The sequence below is a fragment of the Oncorhynchus gorbuscha genome, linkage group LG23 (genome assembly GCF_021184085.1).
Source record: "Oncorhynchus gorbuscha isolate QuinsamMale2020 ecotype Even-year linkage group LG23, OgorEven_v1.0, whole genome shotgun sequence".
Classification (NCBI taxonomy): Eukaryota; Metazoa; Chordata; class Actinopteri; order Salmoniformes; family Salmonidae; genus Oncorhynchus; species Oncorhynchus gorbuscha.
The window spans coordinates 25,832,490-25,853,681 of NC_060195.1; the positions used below are offsets into that span (position 1 = coordinate 25,832,490).

At 43.3% G+C, this 21,192-nt stretch overlaps 1 protein-coding gene across 1 annotated transcript in view; it reads right to left on the reverse strand.

The window, feature by feature from the left end:
• The window catches only part of LOC124010774 (slit homolog 3 protein-like), a 444,233-nt gene that overhangs the window by 410,216 nt on the left and 12,825 nt on the right, over nucleotides 1–21,192 (reverse strand). The window contains exons 3-5 of the mRNA XM_046323430.1: nucleotides 11,209–11,280; nucleotides 4,712–4,783; nucleotides 1,156–1,227 (exon numbers count right to left, since the gene is read on the reverse strand). Coding sequence (XP_046179386.1) covers nucleotides 1,156–1,227; nucleotides 4,712–4,783; nucleotides 11,209–11,280 — 216 coding nt within the window. The remainder of the gene's footprint in view (nucleotides 1–1,155; nucleotides 1,228–4,711; nucleotides 4,784–11,208; nucleotides 11,281–21,192) is intronic.

Sequence of the window (21,192 nt, forward strand, 5' to 3'; positions counted from 1 at the left end):
GCCAAACTGTTCCACCCAGGGCCAAACTGTGGGCCAAACTGTTCCACCCAGTGCCATCCTGTTCCACCCAGGGCCAAACTGTTCCACCCAGGGCCAAACTGTTCCACCCGGGGCCAACCTGTTCCACCCGGGGCCAAGCTGTTCCACCCGGGGCCAAGCTGTTCCACCCGGGGCCAAGCTGTTCCACCCGGGGCCAAGCTGTTCCACCCGGGGCCAACCTGTTCCACCAGGGACCAACCTGTTCCACCAGGGGCCAAACTGTGGGCCAAACTGTTCCACCCAGTGCCAACCTGTTCCACCCAGGGCCAAACTGTACCACCCAGGGCCAAACTGTTCCACCCAGGGCCAACCTGTTCCACCCAGTGCCATCCCAGGGCCAAACTGTTCCACCCAGGGCCAACCTGTTTCATCCAGGGCCAACCTGTTCCACCCAGGGCCAACCTGTGGGCCAAACTGTTCCACCCAGTGCCAACCTGTTCCACCCAGGGCCAAACTGTACCACCCAGGGCCAAACTGTACCACCCAGGGCCAAACTGTTCCACCCAGGGCCAACCCGTTCCACCCAGGGCCAAACTGTTCCACCCAGGGCCAACCCGTTTCATCCAGGGCCAACCTGTTCCACCCAGGGCCACCCAGTGCCAACCTGTTCCACCCAGGGCCAAACTGTACCACCCAGGGCCAAACTGTACCACCCAGGGCCAACCCGTTTCACCCAGGGCCACCTGAGTGAGAGTGTTTCTCAGAGGACTAGCTGTAGTATTCCGACAGCAAGGCTAACGGCTGCGGTGTCACCTGGCCACACATTCAAAGGACTCTGCGAAATGAATATTCAGGAATTCAAATTCTGCAATGTCCCCTCCAGTCCAAGGAAAGCATTCCCCATAGCACACCTTCACCTCATGGATAGGAGTACAGAGTGAGGCTGTGTCACCTTATGTCTTACAAATACAACCCAAATAAAAGCCCAACATCTGTGGGGTAAAAGAATAATAACACAGTGACCGAGTACCTCCTCTCCTCTTTCAAATGTATGGGAAGCTTAATATTTGAGCAGCAAACCCCCTTCCATGACAATGATTGAAATTTAAACAGTGGGGAAATTGACTGAAGTTTTCCAGCGATCGGACATCAAGGAAAAGTAGCGATGTGACTTACAGACGGCCCAGCTTGGGGGTGGACTGGAACAGCAGCTCTGGGAGAACCTGCAGCTTGTTCCGGTTCAGACGCCTGTCGGGGGGGGTGAGAACATCATCAGTGTGGTCAACCGCTGTCTGATGAGGTACTCTATGTCAAATGAATAGAGTTTGGTCTGTGTGTGTGTGGTGCAATGAGACAGACAGAGAGACAATGTGAACATTTGAGGGCTGAAACACAGAAACAGAGCAACATCAAGCACCATTGGGAACAGAAATTGATGAGAAGGTAGGAGAAAACCGATTATGATTTTTCAACGCCGATACCGATTTTTGGAAGACCAAAAAAGCAGATACCGATTAATCGGCATATTTTTTTATTTTAATGACAATACAACAATACCGAATGAACACTTATTTTAACTTAATATAATACATCAATAAAATCAATTTAGCCTCAAGTAAATAATGAAATTTGGTTTTAATAATGCAAAAACAAAGTGTTGGAGAAGAAAGTAAAAGTGCAATATGTGCTATGTAAGAAAGCTAACGTTTCAGTTCCTTGCTCAGAACATGAGAACATATGAAAGCTGGTGGTTCCTTTTAACATGAGTCTTCAATATTCCCAGGTAAGAAGTTTTAGGTTGTAGTTATTATAGGAATTACACGACTATTTCCCTCTATACCATTTGTATTTCATTAACCTTTGACTATTAGATGTTCTTATAGGCACTTTAGTATTGCCAGTGTAACAGTATAGCTTTCGTCCCTCTCCTCGCTCCTCCCTGGGCTCGAACCCGCAACACAACGACAACAGCCACCATCAAAGCGGTGTTACCCATGCAGAGCAAGAGGAACAACTACTAGAAGGCTCAGAGCGAGTGACGTTTGAAACTCTATTAGCGCACGCTAACTAGCTAGCCATTTCACTTCGGTTACACCAGCCTCATCTCGGGAGTTGATAGGCTTGAAGTAATATGCAATGCTTGACGCACAACGAAGAGCTGCTGGCAAAACGCACGAAAGTGCTGTTTGAATGAATGTTTACGCACCTGCTTCTGCCTACCACCGCTCAGTCAGATCTCGGGCAGTCTCCTTGTGGAGTGCAACGAGAGAGAGGCAGGTTGAGAGAGAGGCAGGTTGTTATTGCGTTGGACTAGTTAACTGAAAGGTTGCAATATTGGATCCCCTGAGCTGACAAGGTGAAAATCTGTTGTTCTGCCCCTGAACGAGGCAGTTAACCCACCGTTCCTAGGCCGTCATTGAAAATAAGAATGTGTTCTTAACTGACTTGCCTAGTTAAATAAAAGACATAAAAAAAAAAAATGTTGTTTTTTTTAATCGGCGCCCAAAAATACCGATTTCCGATTGTTATGAAAAATTGAAATTGTCCCTAATTAATCGGCCATTCCGATTAATCGGTCGACCTCTAAATGACACCCAGATGCTCAAATCAATCGTTCAGATTAGAACCTCTGAAGTGGGGTAACATTGGTCGCGGTACAGGAAGACATCGTCTGGGGGTCAAGAGTTCACAGTTGGGCTAAGGCGTATGGGAAAGCCGGTGATATCCTATGAAGATGGGCATAAGAAGTTACCAAGCTATGAAGGTATCTGAACTCTTTAAAGGCCATTATCACTGTGAGGAGTCTCCACAGGCTAACATGGGGGGGTTGGGAGAATAGATCTTATCATGGCACCAAAGCCTTTCTCTGAGACGGGAGGGCACAGGGGGTCACAGAGTAGAGCTGAGGTATGTGGAGAAGTGGAGGAAGACTCAGGATGTCATATAACACGCCCTCAGAGTCGGATCACAATCCCTCTGTCTCCCTCTGTTCTGTTCTCATCCACCCCGGCCTACACCACCGTATGGAGAGGGAGAGACTCGAGGCTAACCTAATACCGAGCCAGCTAGCATATCAAACTTCCACGCTGTTACGCCACAAATCACAATAGCTCAAAGCTAAGGCCTCCACCTTTGATGTGACCTCAATGAGAAACACAGCATTAGAGAGCAGATCAACTGTCACCTACGTTGTGTAGCTTGGAATCTCCAATAAAACTGAAGTACCACTTAACAGTTGGGACTCATCTAATCAAAGTAAATCAGATCTGTTTTGCTACATGCTGTACTGATTCTTCAGTTGAACTCCCACACCTCTTACTGCCAGACATTTCCCCCAGAGAGATGACATGACTGGAGACAGATGTTCTCATGGCCCTGTCTATGAGCTTTGTCAGTGTGTCATCCCTGTCATGTTACACCACACTACTAACCATAAACCTGGCTGGCAAGCCTGGCATTGATGGGTTTTGTTCTCTTACCAGTTTGTGGACTCGCCAGCTACTTCCAGACCAGAAGAACCACAGTGACACCGACTAGGTAAGTAAAACCAAGTGTTTAGTTTCAAGTCAGTGAGTGGACATTCACAATCAGTGATGGTTCACCTTTGTCTAGGAGCAGGTGACTTTAATGTTCATGTAAACGTGATCCTCCTTACATAAATAGGGCTTTTTGAGTGCTTCCAAGTGCACATATATGACTCATTTTAGGAAGCGAGGCATATGTCACACATCTCTACTTCACAGGAGAGGCATTAGAATGTAAAGTGTACTGTTAGCTAGCTAGTGAACGTTACTGTAGCTTGCTGGCTCGCTAGCTAACGTTACGTGTATGATCTGTATAGTAATATTATTTGAATCAGAAATACATTTGCATTGCTAGTTATAGCCTATTGTTAGCTGGCTAACATTGAACCTAGTCGGTTAGCTCTTTAGCTACCTGCGGATTCATCAAATCAAATCAAATTTTCTTTGTCACATATACATGTTTAGCAGATGTTATTGCAGGTGTAGCGAAATGCTTGTGTTTCTAGCTTCAACAGTGCAGTAATATCTGACAATACACAGACTACACACAACCTAAAAGTAAAATATATAAATATATAAATATTAGGATGAGCATGGCGGAGAGGCATAGACTGAAATACGGTAAAATAGAATACAGTATATACATATGAGATGACTAAAGAAAAAATATGCAAACATTATTAAAGTGACTGGTGTTCCATTATTAAAGTTGCCAGTGATTTGAAGTCTATGTATATGGGGCAGCAACCTCTAAGGTGCTGGGTTATGTAACCGGGTGGAAGCCGTCTAGAGATACTACAGCTATGACAATGTTTGTATTGGTATTAGCATGAGTTGAGATTATGCTGGTTCATTGTTTAGCTAGCTAGCTACATGTCTAAACCAAAGACTTATGGGCAGGTGGGATGGTAGTGTCCTAGGAACTGCAATCTGGGAGGACTTTGCCTTATAATAAAAGTGACAGTCAATGAAATAGTGGTAGGCTGAATTTTTTTGGGGGGGATGGTTTGTCCTCTGGGTTTTGCTTGCCATATCAGTTCTGTTATACTCACAGACATTACTTTAACGGTTTTAGAAACAGTAGAGCGTTTTCTATCCAAATCTACCAATTATATGCATATCCTAGCTTCTGGGCCTGAGAAATAGGCAGTTTACTTTGGGCATGCTTTTCATCGCGACGCGAACATTGGGGTACTAGGGATACTTACAGTCTCTCCAGCTGTTTGAGGTCCTGGAATGCCCCCCTCTCAATCACGGTGATCTGGTTGTCCTCTAAGTGCCTGATAGAAAAGTTAGAGACAACATAATCAATAAATACAATAACATCAGTATATAAAGGCCATGCTCTCACAACATGGGTTCAAGGCAACAGGGGGTAAAGGTCATGCTCTCACAAAATGGGTTCAAGGCAACATGGGGTAAAGGCCATGCTCTCACAAAATGGGTTCAAGGCAACATGGGGTAAATGCCATGTTCTCACAAAATGGGTTCAAGGCAACATGGGGTAAAGGCCATGCTCTCACAAAATGGGTTCAAGGCAACATGGGGTAAAGGCCATGCTCTCACAAAATGGGTTCAAGGCAACATGGGGTAAAGGCCATGCTCTCACAAAATGGGTTCAAGGCAACATGGGGTAAAGGCCATGCTCTCACAAAATGGGTTCAAGCAACATGGGGTAAAGGCCATGCTCTCACAAAATGGGTTCAAGGCAACATGGGGTAAAGGCCATGCTCTCACAAAATGGGTTCAAGGCAACATGGGGTAAAGGCCATGCTCTCACAACATGGGATCAAGGCAACATGGGGTACAACATGGGCTCACAAAATGGGTTCAAGGCAACATGGGGTAAAGGCCATGCTCTCACAAAATGGGTTTGAGGCAACATGGGGTAAAGGCCATGCTCTCACAACATGGGGTAAAGGCCATGCTCTCACAACATGGGGTAAAGGCCATGCTCTCACAAAATGGGTTCGAGGCAACATGGGGTAAAGGCTATGCTCTCACAAAATGGGTTCAAGGCAACATGGGGTAAAGGCCATGCTCTCACAACATGGGGTAAAGGCCATGCTCTCACAACATGGGGTGAAGGCCATACTCTCGCAACATGGGGTAAAGGCCATACTCTCGCAACATGGGGTAAAGGCCATACTCTCGCAACATGGGGTAAAGGCCATGCTCTCACAAAATGGGTTTGAGGCAACATGGGGTAAAGGCCATGCTCTCACAACATGGGGTAAAGGCCATGCTCTCGCAACATGGGGTAAAGGCCATACTCTCTCACAACATGGGGTAAAGGCCATACTCTCGCAACATGGGGTAAAGGCCATACTCTCGCAACATGGGGTAAAGGCCATACGAGGCAACATGGGGTAAAGGCCATGCTCTCACAACATGGGGTAAAGGCCATAGGCAACATGGGGTAAAGGCCATACTCTCGCAACATGGGGTAAAGGCCATACTCCAGCAACATGGGGTAAAGGCCATACTCCCGCAACATGGGGTAAAGGCCATACTCTCGCAACATGGGGTAAAGGCCATACTCTCGCAACATGGGGTAAAGGCCATACTCTCGCAACATGGGGTAAAGGCCATACTCTCGCAACATGGGGTAAAGGCCATACTCTCGCAACATGGGGTAAAGGCCATACTCTCGCAACATGGGGTAAAGGCCATACTCTCGCAACATGGGGTAAAGGCCATACTCTCGCAACATGGGGTAAAGGCCATACTCTCGCAACATGGGGTAAAGGCCATACTCTCGCAACATGGGGTAAAGGCCATACTCTCGCAACATGGGGTAAAGGCCATACTCTCGCAACATGGGGTAAAGGCCATACTCTCGCAACATGGGGTAAAGGCCATACTCTCGCAACATGGGGTAAAGGCCATACTCTCGCAACATGGGGTAAAGGCCATACTCTCGCAACATGGGGTAAAGGCCATACTCTCGCAACATGGGGTAAAGGCCATACTCTCGCAACATGGGGTAAAGGCCATACTCTCGCAACATGGGGTAAAGGCCATACTCTCGCAACATGGGGTAAAGGCCATACTCTCGCAACATGGGGTAAAGGCCATACTCTCGCAACATGGGGTAAAGGCGCAACATGGGGTAAAGGCCATACTCGCAACATGGGGTAAAGGCCAGGCAACATGGGGTAAAGGCCATACTCTCGCAACATGGGGTAAAGGCCATACTCTCGCAACATGGGGTAAAGGTCGCAACATGGGGTAAAGGCCATACTCTCGCAACATGGGGTAAAGGCCATACTCTCGCAACATGGGGTAAAGGCCATACTCTCGCAACATGGGGTAAAGGCCATACTCTCGCAACATGGGGTAAAGGCCATACTCTCGCAACATGGGGTAAAGGCCATACTCTCGCAACATGGGGTAAAGGCCATACTCTCGCAACATGGGGTAAAGGCCATACTCTCGCAACATGGGGTAAAGGCCATACTCTCGCAACATGGGGTAAAGGGCAACATGGGGTAAAGGCCATACTCTCGCAACATGGGGTAAAGGCCATACTCTCGCAACATGGGGTAAAGGCCATACTCTCGCAACATGGGGTAAAGGCCATACTCTCACAACATGGGGTAAAGGCCATACTCTCACAACATGGGGTAAAGGCCATACTCTCACAACATGGGGTAAAGGCCATACTCTCACAACATGGGGTAAATGCCATACTCTCACAACATGGGGTAAAGGCCATACTCTCACAACATGGGGTAAAGGCCATACTCTCACAACATGGGGTAAAGGCCATGCTCTCACAACATGGGCTGAAGGCCATGCTCTCACAACATGGGCTGAAGGCCATACTCTCACAACATGGGCTGAAGGCCATGCTCTCACAACATGGGCTAAAGGCCATGCTCTCACAACATGGGCTAAAGGCCATGCTCTCACAACATGGGCTGAAGGCCATACCCTCACAACATGGGCTGAAGGCCATACTCTCACAACATGGGCTGAAGGCCATACTCTCACAACATGGGCTGAAGGCCATACTCAACACAACATGGGCTGAAGGCTCACAACATGGGCTGAAGGCCATACTCTCACAACATGGGCTGAAGGCCATACTCTCACAACATGGGCTGAAGGCCATACTCTCACAACATGGGCTGAAGGCCATACTCTCACAACATGGGCTGAAGGCCATACTCTCACAACATGGGCTGAAGGCCATACTCTCACAACATGGGCTGAAGGCTCACAACATGGGGTAAAGGCCATACTCTCACAACATGGGGTAAAGGCCATACTCTCACAACATGGGGTAAAGGCAACATGGGGTAAAGGCCATACTCTCACAACATGGGGTAAAGGCCATACTCTCACAACATGGGTAAAGGCCATACTCTCACAACATGGGGTGAAGGCCACTCTCACAACATGGGCTGAAGGCCATACTCTCACAACATGGGCTGAAGGCCATACTCTCACAACATGGGTAAAGGCCATACTCTCACAACATGGGGTAAAGGCCACTCTCAACAACATGGGGTAAAGGCCAAACTCTCACAACATGGGGTAAAGGCCATACTCTCACAACATGGGGTAAAGGCCATACTCTCACAACATGGGGTAAAGGCCATACTCTCACAACATGGGGTAAAGGCCATACTCTCACAACATGGGGTAAAGGCCATGCTCTCACAACATGGGGTAAAGGCCATGCTCTCACAACATGGGGTAAAGGCCATGCTCTCACAACATGGGGTAAAGGCCATGCTCTCACAACATGGGGTAAAGGCCATGCTCTCACAACACAACATGGGGTAAAGGCCATGCTCTCACAACATGGGGTAAAGGCCATGCTCTCACAACATGGGGTAAAGGCCATGCTCTCACAACATGGGGTAAAGGCCATGCTCTCACAACATGGGGTAAAGGCCATGCTCTCACAACATGGGCCATGCTCTCACAACATGGGGTAAAGGCCATGCTCTCACAACATGGGGTAAAGGCCATGCTCTCACAACATGGGGTAAAGGCCAAGCTCTCACAACATGGGGTAAAGGCCATGCTCTCACAACATGGGGTAAAGGCCATACTCTCACAACATGGCCATACTCTCACAACATGGGGTAAAGGCCATACTCTCACAACATGGGGTAAAGGCCATACTCTCACAACATGGGGTAAAGGCCATACTCTCACAACATGGGGTAAAGGCCATACTCTCAACATGGGGTAAAACATGGGGTAAAGGCCATACTCTCACAACATGTAAAGGCCATACTCTCACAACATGGGGTAAAGGCCATACTCTCACAACATGGGGTAAAGGCCATACTCTCACAACATGGGGTAAAGGCCATACTCTCACAACATGGGGTAAAGGCCATACTCTCACAACATGGGGTAAAGGCCATACTCTCACAACATGGGCTGAAGGCCATACTCTCACAACATGGGCTGAAGGCCATACTCTCACAACATGGGGTAAAGGCCATACTCTCACAACATGGGGTAAAGGCCATACTCTCACAACATGGGGTAAAGGCCATGCTCTCACAACATGGGGTAAAGGCCATACTCTCACAACATGGGGTAAAGGCCAAACTCTCAAAACATGGGGTAAAGGCCAAACTCTCATAACATGGGGTAAAGGCCATGCTCTCACAACATGGGGTAAAAGCCATGCTCTCACAACATGTGGGGTGAAGGCTACATGGGGTGAAGGCTACATGGGGTGAAGGCTACATGGGGTGAAGGCTACATGGGGTGAAGGCTACATGGGGTAAAGGCTACATGGGGTAAAGGCTACATGGGGTAAAGGCTACATGGGGTAAAGGCTACATGGGGTAAAGGCTACATGGGGTGAAGGCTACATGGGGTAAAGGCTACATGGGGTAAAGGCTACATTACTCTAGTCAGTCCACCCTCTGCTCCGGGAACATCTTGTCATGGATCCCTAAGGTTTTCCAGATGCATTATAAAGGCAGAATATCTACAACTCCATGGATATGATGTGTTTATATTTGTGTCTGTGGATATTAAGACCAATTTGGAGTGACATATTTGAGAAGAAAATGAATCCCAGAGTGACTGATACTCAGGACGACTCGACACAGCCAAGGTCAAAAGTAGAACGTGGAAACACGAGACAGAAAACATACGCATCTCATGTGGAATTCCGATCTTTTGGCAGGAGGCTATCAGTTATAAATGGTATTTTAAATGTTTATATGTGGCTGTTTTTGGACCATTAATTCATGTTTTTGTCATTTCAGTATGTCAGGAGAGATGACACAGTTGGCCTCATCATAGGGAACTGTTCAGACTTATACCACAGGTTTCCAGACTTAGCCATCGGCGTAGCCAAAAGCCAACCGCTCTAATACCAGTGGATTGGCCTCAGATGGAGCTAGCAAAGCAAAGTCCAACATGTTCAGCCCAGAATTATTTACCTTATTTGGCCTGTACCTTGGATGCTGATCTGATGTATTATAAATCTGATTCACACAACCGGGGAATCAGACTCACGCTGATTGATTTACTGATATTTAAGTACGCATTCCCCGAACCCACCAGTTGGTTCAGATGGATTCATGTGTATCGTGTAGTATAATAGTATTGTTTTCTGGAAATAATGCATTTTCCATTAGCAATTCCCTATCATTAAGGGAGTTTCAGAGAGATAACAGCCCAAAATTACAGGACCACGGAATTCAAGGGTAAAACCATTCAGTGTGTGTGTGTGTGTGTGTGTGTGTGTGTGTGTGTGTGTGTGTGTGTGTGTGTGTGTGTGTGTGTGTGTGTGTGTGTGTGTGTGTGTGTGTGTGTGTGTGTGTGTGTGTGTGTGTGTGTGTGTGTGTGTGTGTGTGTGTGTGTGTGTGTGTGTGTGTGTGTGTGTGTGTACCGTGTGTACCGTGTGTAGATGAAGTGAATCACAGAGGTAATCACCCCTCACATGCTATTCTCTCTCCCTCCTAGATAAGGCTCTCTTACTCTGAGCTTCCGAAGGCCCTTTACATCCACATGGTTTGGAGTAGGAAACGTCAGTCCTGCTAACCATGAACCACATTAAACAGGCAGTGGACTCGGCTGACAGTACTGCAGGACAGACACTGCTTATTACCAACTCCTTGGGCACTTTCGTTTGCCGTTTCTTTTTATCTCCACCCCATCCTTTTACAGGCTCTTATTCAGGAGGTAAACAGCACAGAGATGTCCTTAGATTACAGTCATTAGTTCAGCACAGTCACACACACTCTCTATTCAGCAGAGAGGGGAGGAAAGAGGAAGCCCATCGAGTCCATCAGGACATCTCCAAACAGATGAGTCCTTTGAAAATCATCAGAGTGATGGTGGTGAGAGAAGTTGGAGTATTTTACTGCATGTCATTACCAGGTAAAAGGTCCAAATACTATGCTTTTTAACCATGTCAAAATGTTGTAATTATGCTTGGTTATTTCAGATGGCTATAAAGACTATTCCCCTATATTCACCATCAGTTAAACATAAACATATTACATTCTAAATGACCTACTTAATCACTATACACTGTTTCTTTAAATGTTTCCCTAATGACACTACTGAATACAATGAAGAAACATGACTGAGCCCATACTTAGTGGTAACACATCTATTACTGAGCTATACATGTCAACTGACAGAAAATATCTATGTTACTGTGTTTTATTGACATTATCATGCATATTATTTGTGAAGGGCAGAGAGTGCTTACAGAACTCGCAGGTTCTTGATGCCAGAGAAGTCCACTTTAGAGATCCTGGTGATGTTATTCCTGTCCAAATCCCTGAGAGAAGGAGAGAGAGAGTGAGAAAGCAAGAGAAAGAAAGTGAGGGAGAGAGAGAAAGAGAGTAAGAGAAAGAGAGAAAGAGAAAGAGAAAGAGAAAGAGAGAGAGAAAGAGGTTAGAAGGATAATCACTCATCTTCATAATCCTGTTCAGTCTATCAGTTCTCTCGCCAGTTCTCTCTCCACAGAGCAGGGCTGGGCAATTCCAGTCCTCGAGGGCATGATTAGTGTCCCAGTTTTGCCCCAGCCCCATCTAATACACCTGACTCCAATAATCACCTAATCATGATCTTCATGTCAGAGTGCAATTTGATGAATCAGCTGTGTTTGCTAGGGACGGAGAAACAGTGTGACACCAATCAGGCCCTGGAGGACTGGAGTAGCCACCCCTGCCATAGAGGACGGTATTGCTGAGGTTCCCTGTGTAGGATTGCCCTGGAGATGTGGAGCAGAGCAGAGCAGGTCCCCACCCTCTCTTCTGTCTCTCTCTGACCTGTGCCGTCTACCTAAGATGCTGCGGGACAAATCCTTCAATCTCAGACACTCCTTACCTGACTGGGCAAAGAGGGCCCCTCCAGGAGCCTGTGCTCAAACCTCAAACACACCAGGGCCTGGTGTGTGTGGGTGCGCGCGTGTATGTGCGTCCATGTATATGTGTGTATGTTTGCATAAGCCTGTCCTAACTATGTCAGTGTGTATTGTACACAGTCCATACTGACTATGTGTATGTAGGACATGGCTGGAGCATGAGAAAGAGCTATAACAAATAGACATTTCTGTTTGAGAGAGCTTGCTACTTCAAGTCACTTCTGATGGGTCTTTCAGAATTTGGGGTTGTTTTTCTCTCCGGAGCCAAAAGCTTATCTAGTTTCCAGACTATTTCTCTGTTTTAACTACTTCTCAGAATGTATATATCTGTTTTAACTACTTCTCAGAATGTATATATCGGTTTAAACTACTTCTCAGAATGTATATATCGGTTTAAACTACTTCTCAGAATGTATATATCGGTTTAAACTACATCTGTTTTAACTACTTCTCAGAATGTATATATCTCTTTTAACTACTTCTCAAAATGTATATATCTATTTAAACTACATCTGTTTTAACTACTTCTCAGAATGTATATATCTCTTTTAACTACTTCTCAGAATGTATATATCGGTTTTAACTACTTCTCAATGTATATATCTCTTTTAACTACTTCTCAAAATGTATATATCTATTTAAACTACATCTGTTTTAACTACTTCTCAATGTATATATCTCTTTTAACTACTTCTCAAAATGTATATATCTATTTAAACTACATCTGTTTTAACTACTTCTCAGAATGTATATATCTGTTTTAACTACTTCTCAAAATGTATATATCTATTTAAACTACATCTGTTTTAACTACTTCTCAAAATGTATATATCTGTTTTAACTACTACTCAGAATGTATATATCTCTTTTAACTACTTCTCAGAATGTATATATCTGTTTTAACTACTTCTCAGAATGTATATACCTATTTAAACTACATCTGTTTTAACTACTTCTCAGAATGTATATATCTGTTTTAACTACTTCTCAGAATGTATATATCTGTTTTAACTACTTCTCAGAATGTATATATCGGTTTAAACTACTTCTCAGAATGTATATATCGGTTTAAACTACATCTGTTTTAACTACTTCTCAGAATGTATATATCGGTTTTAACTACTTCTCAGAATGTATATATCTGTTTTAACTACTTCTCAGAATGTATATATGTTTTAACTACTTCTCAGAATGTATATATCGGTTTAAACTACATCTGTTTTAACTACTTCTCAGAATGTATATATCGGTTTTAACTACTTCTCAGAATGTATATATCTGTTTTAACTACTTCTCAATGTATATATCTCTTTTAACTACTTCTCAAAATGTATATATCTATTTAAACTACATCTGTTTTAACTACTTCTCAGAATGTATATATCTCTTAACTACTTCTCAGAATGTATATATCTGTTTTAACTACATCTGTTTTAACTACTTCTCAGAATGTATATATCTGTTTTAACTACTTCTCAGAATGTATATATCTGTTTTAACTACTTCTCAGAATGTATATATCTCTTTTAACTACTTCTCAAAATGTATATATCTATTTAAACTACATCTGTTTTAACTACTTCTCAGAATGTATATATCGGTTTTAACTACTTCTCAGAATATATATATCTCTTTTAACTACTTCTCAAAATGTATATATCTGTTTTAATTACTTCTCAAAATGTATATATCTGTTTTAACTACTACTCAGAATGTATATATCTGTTTTAATTACTTCTCAGAATGTATATACAGTGGGGCAAAAAAGTATTTAGTCAGCCACCAATTGTGCAAGTTCTCCCACTTAAAAAGATGAGAGAGGCCTGTAATTTTCATCATAGGTACACTTCAACTAAGACAGAATGAGAAATAAAATCCAGAAAATCACATTGTAGGATTTTTAATGAATTTATTTGCAAATTATGGTGGAAAATAAGTATTTGGTCACCTACAAACAAGCAAGATTTCTGGCTCTCACAGACCTTCTTTAAGAGGCTCCCTTGTCCTCCACTCGTTACCTGTATTAATGGCACCTGTTAGAACTTGTTATCAGTATAAAAGACACCTGTCCACGACCTCAAACAGTCACACTCCAAACTTCACTATGGCCAAGACCAAAGAGCTGTCAAAGGACACCAGAAACAAAATTGTAGACCTGCACCAGGCTGGGAAGACTGAATCTGCAATGGCTAAGCAGCTTGGTTTGAAGAAATCAACTGTGGGAGCAATTATTAGGAAATGGAAGACATACAAGACCACAAAGCTTATCTAGTTTCCAGACTATTTCTCTGTTTTAACTACTTCTCAGAATGTATATATCTGTTTTAACTACTTCTCAGAATGTATATATCTGTTTTAATTACTTCTCAGAATGCATATATCGGTTAATTACTTCTCAGAATGCATATATCGGTTTTAACTACTTCTCAGAATGTATATATCTGTTTTAACTACTTCTCAGAATGTATATATCTGTTTTAACTACTTCTCAGAATGTATATCTATTTAAACTACATCTATTTAAACTACTTCTTGCTTGTTTGTAGGTGACCAAATACTTATTTTCCACCATAATCTGCAAATAAATTCATTAAAAATCCAACATTGTGATTTTCTGGATTTTTTTTCTCATTTTGTCTGTCATAGTTGAAGTGTACCTATGATGAAAATTACAGGCCTCTCATCTTTTTAAGTGGGAGAACTTGCACAATTGGTGGCTGACTAAATACTTTTTTCTCCCACTGTATCGGTTTTAACTACTTCTCAGATTGTTAATGTACATACAATATGGATTCTGACTTATTTCCTGTATGTTTATTGGTATATTTCCACATAGAGAGAGAGAGAGCAACCGGCTGTGATTGGGAGTCCCATTGGGCAGCACACAATTGGCCAAGTGTCGTCCGGGTTTGGCTGGGGTAGGCCGTCATTGTAAATAAGAATTTGTTCTTAACTTGCCAAGTTAAATAAAAAAAACACACACACACACACACAGAGCCTGGGCTCCTGACGTTGGGTTCAGTGTGTTTCTCATAATATACGTAAACATTTATACATCTGATTTAAAGGCATACTGGATTTCAAAAGGCTTCCCCAGCTCTGCACATAAAGAGCTCTAATGGGAGCCATACTATGTCTTTAGAGGGGACAGGGGCCTGACAGACTACTGCCTCTACTTCACGCTCCTGGTTCCTCTCTCTCAACCTCTCTATGTTCTCTCTCGTGCTGATATTTCTCTCTCACCCTCACTTTCTCGCTCACCCTCCCTCTCTCTCTCACCCTTTATGCTCATTCTATTACCCTCTCACCTTCTCGCTCTCTCTTACTCACCTCTCTCTCCAAATCTCTCTCTCACTCCCACACAACACTATTTCACTCTTATTCTTTCTCCCCTCCGATAACCCAGCTTTCATTCTCACTCGCTCTCCAATCTCTCCTCTCTTATATCCATCCTTCACTGTTCCCAGGAACTGTCGGTGTGAAAAATGTGGGATTATAATCAGGAATCGCAACACAACGAACTCAATTAAACCGGCTTCTTTCAGGCTCCTTTAAGTGCCAATGTGTGAGGGTCACAAATCTACAAGCCTGCTGGTAATTGTTTGTTTTTATTTGTATGAGGGATATGGTGGCAATCCAAACAACAGGTGTTCAGGGCCTCACAATGCCCCTGCCCCCCAACCCAGGCCAACCCATCCAATCAAGGCCTTTAAACCACTGAACCAACTAGTCTGGGCCCAAAGCTGACAGAAACGTTTTATTTTACCTCGGGCTAAATCACTTAGAGGAGCACTTTATTGGTACACACCGACCAACTGGACAGCAAAACACATTTCTTATGGCCCAGGAACATCATGTTGCACGAACGACATATCGGGTGACACGTACCAAAAAGGCCCCCAAAGCCCATTCAAATCCATGCAAGAAGAAAAAAAAGTGAATAAATACACAAACAGTCTCCCTCTCTTTTTCCATCTAACGCTTCGCTTCACAATGCGTTTCCTGCTGTAACCTCGTGTTATTTTCCTCAAAGCCACAGTCGTCTGGTCTTCTACAGCAGATAGGCATGCTCCATTTCCTTCTCAAGTCTCTGAACCATGGTTGGAATCTTAATTGAGTTCCTCCTCTGGAGCTCGGGACTATTTGACAAAGATTTTTCATCAGTGGAAAATGCAGACCTTTGCCGAGCATAATCTTCCACACAATACTTGGACATTGTCATTCAGCACACCGGCTCCTGAGATAAAGCAGAGCAGTAGGTAGGAATGTATGTACACGGCCATTGAATTTGATTGAACATTATAATGTCTTTCATTTCCATTGTATAAGGATGAACGTGGGCAGAACTGATTGAGCACACTCTTCCTAATGCCCTTACATGACCATATTACAGTACACACGTGACACGTCGTTGTACATTTGCCAGTTAACATAGCAAACATTGTAGAGTTATCATGTTCATATTGGAGTGGCCATTTAGAATGATTTATTTTCCTGTACAAATCTGCACATGCCATGGAATGATGGCAATCATCAAACGTATTTCCAAACTACAAGACATGTGAGACTTTTTGCAGCTGATGCAATGTTTTTCTAAGGCTCTTATCGGGATATTGGTGGTTTCCAGGGTGGAACTTTAGCCATTGCTCCCTCCTTCCCTCCCTAACACAGTCCTCTCTTCTTTTCCAGAACATAAGTGTGCTTTCCTGTTTGAACACTGTTTCATTGTTATCTGTATTGTCTACTTGTTGAATGTTTGTGAAGTCTTGATTGTGGTTGTTTGTAATGTCTTGTTAATTGGTGTTGGACCCCAGGAAGATTAGCAAGCACTATGGCGTTAGCTAATGGGGATCCTAATAAAAATGACAAAATTACAAAACTTGTGACAGATCAAATAGGGAGGTTTGTATGGTTAGTATGGTTTGTATGGGTTGTATGCATAGTATGGTTTGTATGGTTAGTATGGTTTGTATGGCTGGTATAGTTAGTATGGTTTGCATGGTTAGTATAGTTAGTATGGCTTGTATGGTTTGTATGGCTTGTATGGTTAGTATGGTTAGTATGATTAGTATGGTCAGTATAGCTTGTATGGTTTGTATGGTTTGTATAGTTAGTATGGTTAGTGTGGTTTGTGTGGTTAGTATGGTTTGTATAGTTAGTATGGCTTGTATGGTTAGTAATAGTTAGTATGGTTAGTAATAGTTAGTATGGTAGTATGGTTAGTATAGCGTGTATGGTTAGTATGGTTAGTATATGTAGTATGGCTAGTATAGTTTGTATGGTTAGTATAGTTAGTATAGTTAGTATAGTTAGTATACTTAGTATAGTTAGTATACTTAGTATACTTAGTATGGCATGTATGGTTAGCAGAGTTACCATGGTTTGTGTGGTTTGTATGGTTAGTATAGTCAGTATGGTTAGTATAGTTAGTATGGCTTGTATGGTTTGTATAGTTAGTATAGTTAGTATGGTTAGTATAGTTTGTATGGTTAGTATGGTTAGTATAGTTTGTATGGTTAGTATAGTTAGTATGGTTAGTATGGTTAGTATGGTTAGTATGGTTTGTATGGTTAGTATGGTTAGTATGGTTAGTTAGTATGGTTAGTATAGTCAGTATGGCTTGTATGGTTTGTATAGTTAGTATAGTTAGTATAGTTAGTATAGTTAGTATAGTTTGTATGGTTAGTATAGTTAGTATAGTTAGTATGGTTTGTATAGTTAGTATGGTTAGTATAGTTAGTATAGTTAGTATGGTCTGTATAGTTAGTATGGTTAGTATAGTTAGTATGGTCTGTATAGTTAGTATGGTTTGTATGGTTTGTAATAGTTAGTATGGTTAGTATAGTCAGTATGGTTTGTATGGTTTGTAATAGTTAGTATGGTTAGTATAGTCAGTATGGTTTGTATAGTTAGTATGGTTTGTATAGTTAGTATGGTTTGTATAGTTAGTATGGTTTGTATAGTTAGTATGGTTTGTATAGTCAGTATGGTTAGTATGGTTAGTATAGTTAGTATGATTTGTATGGTTTGTATGGTTAGTCTGGTTTGTATGGTTTGTATAGTTAGTATGGTTTGTATAGTTAGTATGATTCGTATGGTTTGTATGGTTTGTATGGTTTGTCTGGTTTGTCTGGTTTGTATAGTTTGTATAGTTAGTATGGTTTTATGGTTTGTATGGTTTGTATAGTCAGTATGGTTAGTATAGTTAGTATGATCCGGTCACAACTTGCAGGCTTGTTTTCGAATTGCTGTGCGTTTTGTTGCCAACCTATTTTGCTACCTGACAACTTTACGGGTTTCACTTTTTAATTACCGTTCATATATTTATTTTTTCCTCGACTTTTTCACTCCGGACGCTTTATCTGGACACGATTCGTCAGGACCTCCAACAGCCGAAGCTAAGTAGTAACATTAACATGATGCCTTCTAATTGCAGCCGCTGTGCTCGCCTTACGGCGAGGATAGCTGTACTGCAAGCCCAGCTTCAGACGCAATCGTTAGGCAAGGGTAATTTCAGTGTAGGAAAGGATGAAACAGCGTCTGTGCCACCAGTAAGTACAGATAGTAGTATAAATCCCCTGGCACAGTCCCCGCAGCCGGACAACTTTCTCACGGTTTCTGGAAGGAAATGCTGTAGGAACGCTCAACCGGTGTCGCTCATTCAGCAGACAGAAACTTTCAACCGGTTCTCCCCATTAAGCAGCGGGTCGGTGTCAGAGGCCGAGTCTTCTCTGGTCTCTACTCCTCCCGTTACGGGGTCTGAGACGCCGAAGCTTCCCACCATTAGCTCTGACAAATTGAAAACTCTAGTCATTGGCGACTCCATTACCCGCAGTATTAGACTTAAAGCGAATCATCCAGCGATCATACACTGTTTACCCGGGGGCAGGGCTACCGACGTTAAGGCTAATCTGAAGATGGTGCTGGCTAAAGCTAAAACTGGCGAGTGTAGAGAGTATAGAGATATTGTTATCCACGTCGGCACCAACGATGTTAGGATGAAACAGTCAGAGATCACCAAGCGCAACATAGCTTCTGCGTGCATATCAGCTAGAAAGATGTGTCGGCATCGAGTAATTGTCTCTGGCCCCCTCCCAGTTAGGGGGAGTGATGAGCTCTACAGCAGAGTCTCACAACTCAATCGCTGGTTGAAAACTGTTTTCTGCCCCTCCCAAAAGATAGAATTTGTAGATAATTGGCCCTCTTTCTGGGACTCGCCCACAAACAGGACCAAGCCTGACCTGCTGAGGAGTGACGGACTCCATCCTAGCTGGAGGGGTGCTCTCATCTTATCTGCCAACATAGACAGGGCTCTAACTCCTCTCGCTCCACAATGAAATAGGGTGCAGGCCAGGCAGCAGGCTATTAGCCAGCCTGCCAGTATAGTGGAGTCTGCCACTAGCATAGTTAGTGTAGTCAGCTCAGCTATCACCATTGAGACTGTGTCTGTGCCTCGACCTGGGTTGGGCAAAACTAAACATGGCGGTGTTCGCCTTAGCAATCTCACTAGGATAAAGACCACCTCCATTCCTGTCATTACTGAAAGAGATCATGATACCTCACATCTCAAAATAGGGCTACTTAATGTTAGATCCCTTACTTCAAAGGCAATTATAGTCAATGAACTAATCACTGATCATAATCTTGATGTGATTGGCCTGACTGAAACATGGCTTAAGCCTGATGAATTTACTGTGTTAAATGAGGCCTCACCTCCTGGCTACACTAGTGACCATATCCCCCGTGCATCCCGCAAAGGCGGAGGTGTTGCTAACATTTACGATAGCAAATTTCAATTTACAAAAAAAAAAAAGACGTTTTCGTCTTTTGAGCTTCTTGTCATGAAATCTATGCAGCCTACTCAATCACTTTTTATAGCTACTGTTTACAGGCCTCCTGGGCCATATACAGCGTTTCTCACTGAGTTCCCTGAATTCCTATCAGACCTTGTAGTCATTGCAGATAATATTCTAATCTTTGGTGACTTTAATATTCACATGGAAAAGTCCACAGACCCACTCCAAAAGGCTTTTGGAGCCATCATCGACTCAGTGGGTTTTGTCCAACATGTCTCTGGACCCACTCACTCTCACAGTCATACGCTGGACCTAGTTTTGTCCCATGGAATAAATGTTGTGGATCTTAATGTTTTTCCTCATAATCCTGGACTATCGGACCACCATTTTATTACGTTTGCAATTGCAACAAATAATCTGCTCAGACCCCAACCAAGGAACATCAAAAGTCGTGCTATAAATTCACAGACAACACAAAGATTCCTTGATGCCCTTCCAGACTCCCTCTGCCTACCCAAGGACGCCAGAGGACAAAAATCCGTTAAACACCTAACTGAGGATCTCAATTTAACCTTGCGCAATACCCTAGATGCAGTTGCACCCCTAAAAACTAAAAAAATGTCTCATAAGAAACTAGCTCCCTGGTACACAGAAAATACCCGAGCTCTGAAGCAAGCTTCCAGAAAATTGGAACGGAAATGGTGCCACACCAAACTGGAAGTCTTCCGACTAGCTTGGAAGGATGGTACCGTGCAGTACCGAAGAGCCCTTACTGCTGCTCGATCGTCCTATTTTTCTAACTTAATTGAGGAAAATAAGAACAATCCGAAATTCCTTTTTGATACTGTGGCAAAGCTAACTAAAAAGCAGCATTCCCCAAGAGAGGATGACTTGCACCTTAGCAGTGATAAATTCATGAACTTCTTTGAGGAAAAGATTGATTATTAGAAAGCAAATTACGGACTCCTCTTTAAACCTGCGTATTCCTCCAAACCTCAGTTGTCTTGAGTCTGCACAACTCTGCCAGGACCTAGGATCAAGAGAGACGCTCAAGTGTTTTAGTACTATATCTCTTGACACAATGATGAAAATAATCATGGCCTCTAAACCTTCAAGCTGTATACTGGACCCTATTCCAACTAAACTACTGAAAGAGCTGCTTCCTGTGCTTGGCCCTCCTATGTTGAACATAATAAACGGCTCTCTATCCACTGGATGTGTACCAAACTCACTAAAAGTGGCAGTAATAAAGCCTCTCTTGAAAAAGCCAAACCTTGACCCAGAAAATATAAAAAACTATCGGCCTATATCGAATCTTCCATTCCTCGCAAAGATTTTAGAGAAGGCTGTTGCGCAGCAACTCACTGCCTTCCTGAAGACAAACAATGTATACGAAATGCTTCAGTCTGGTTTTAGACCCCATCATAGCACTGAGACGGCACTTGTGAAGGTGGTAAATGACATTTTGATGGCATCGGACCGAGGCTCTGCATCTGTCCTCGTGCTCCTAGACCTTAGTGCTGCTTTT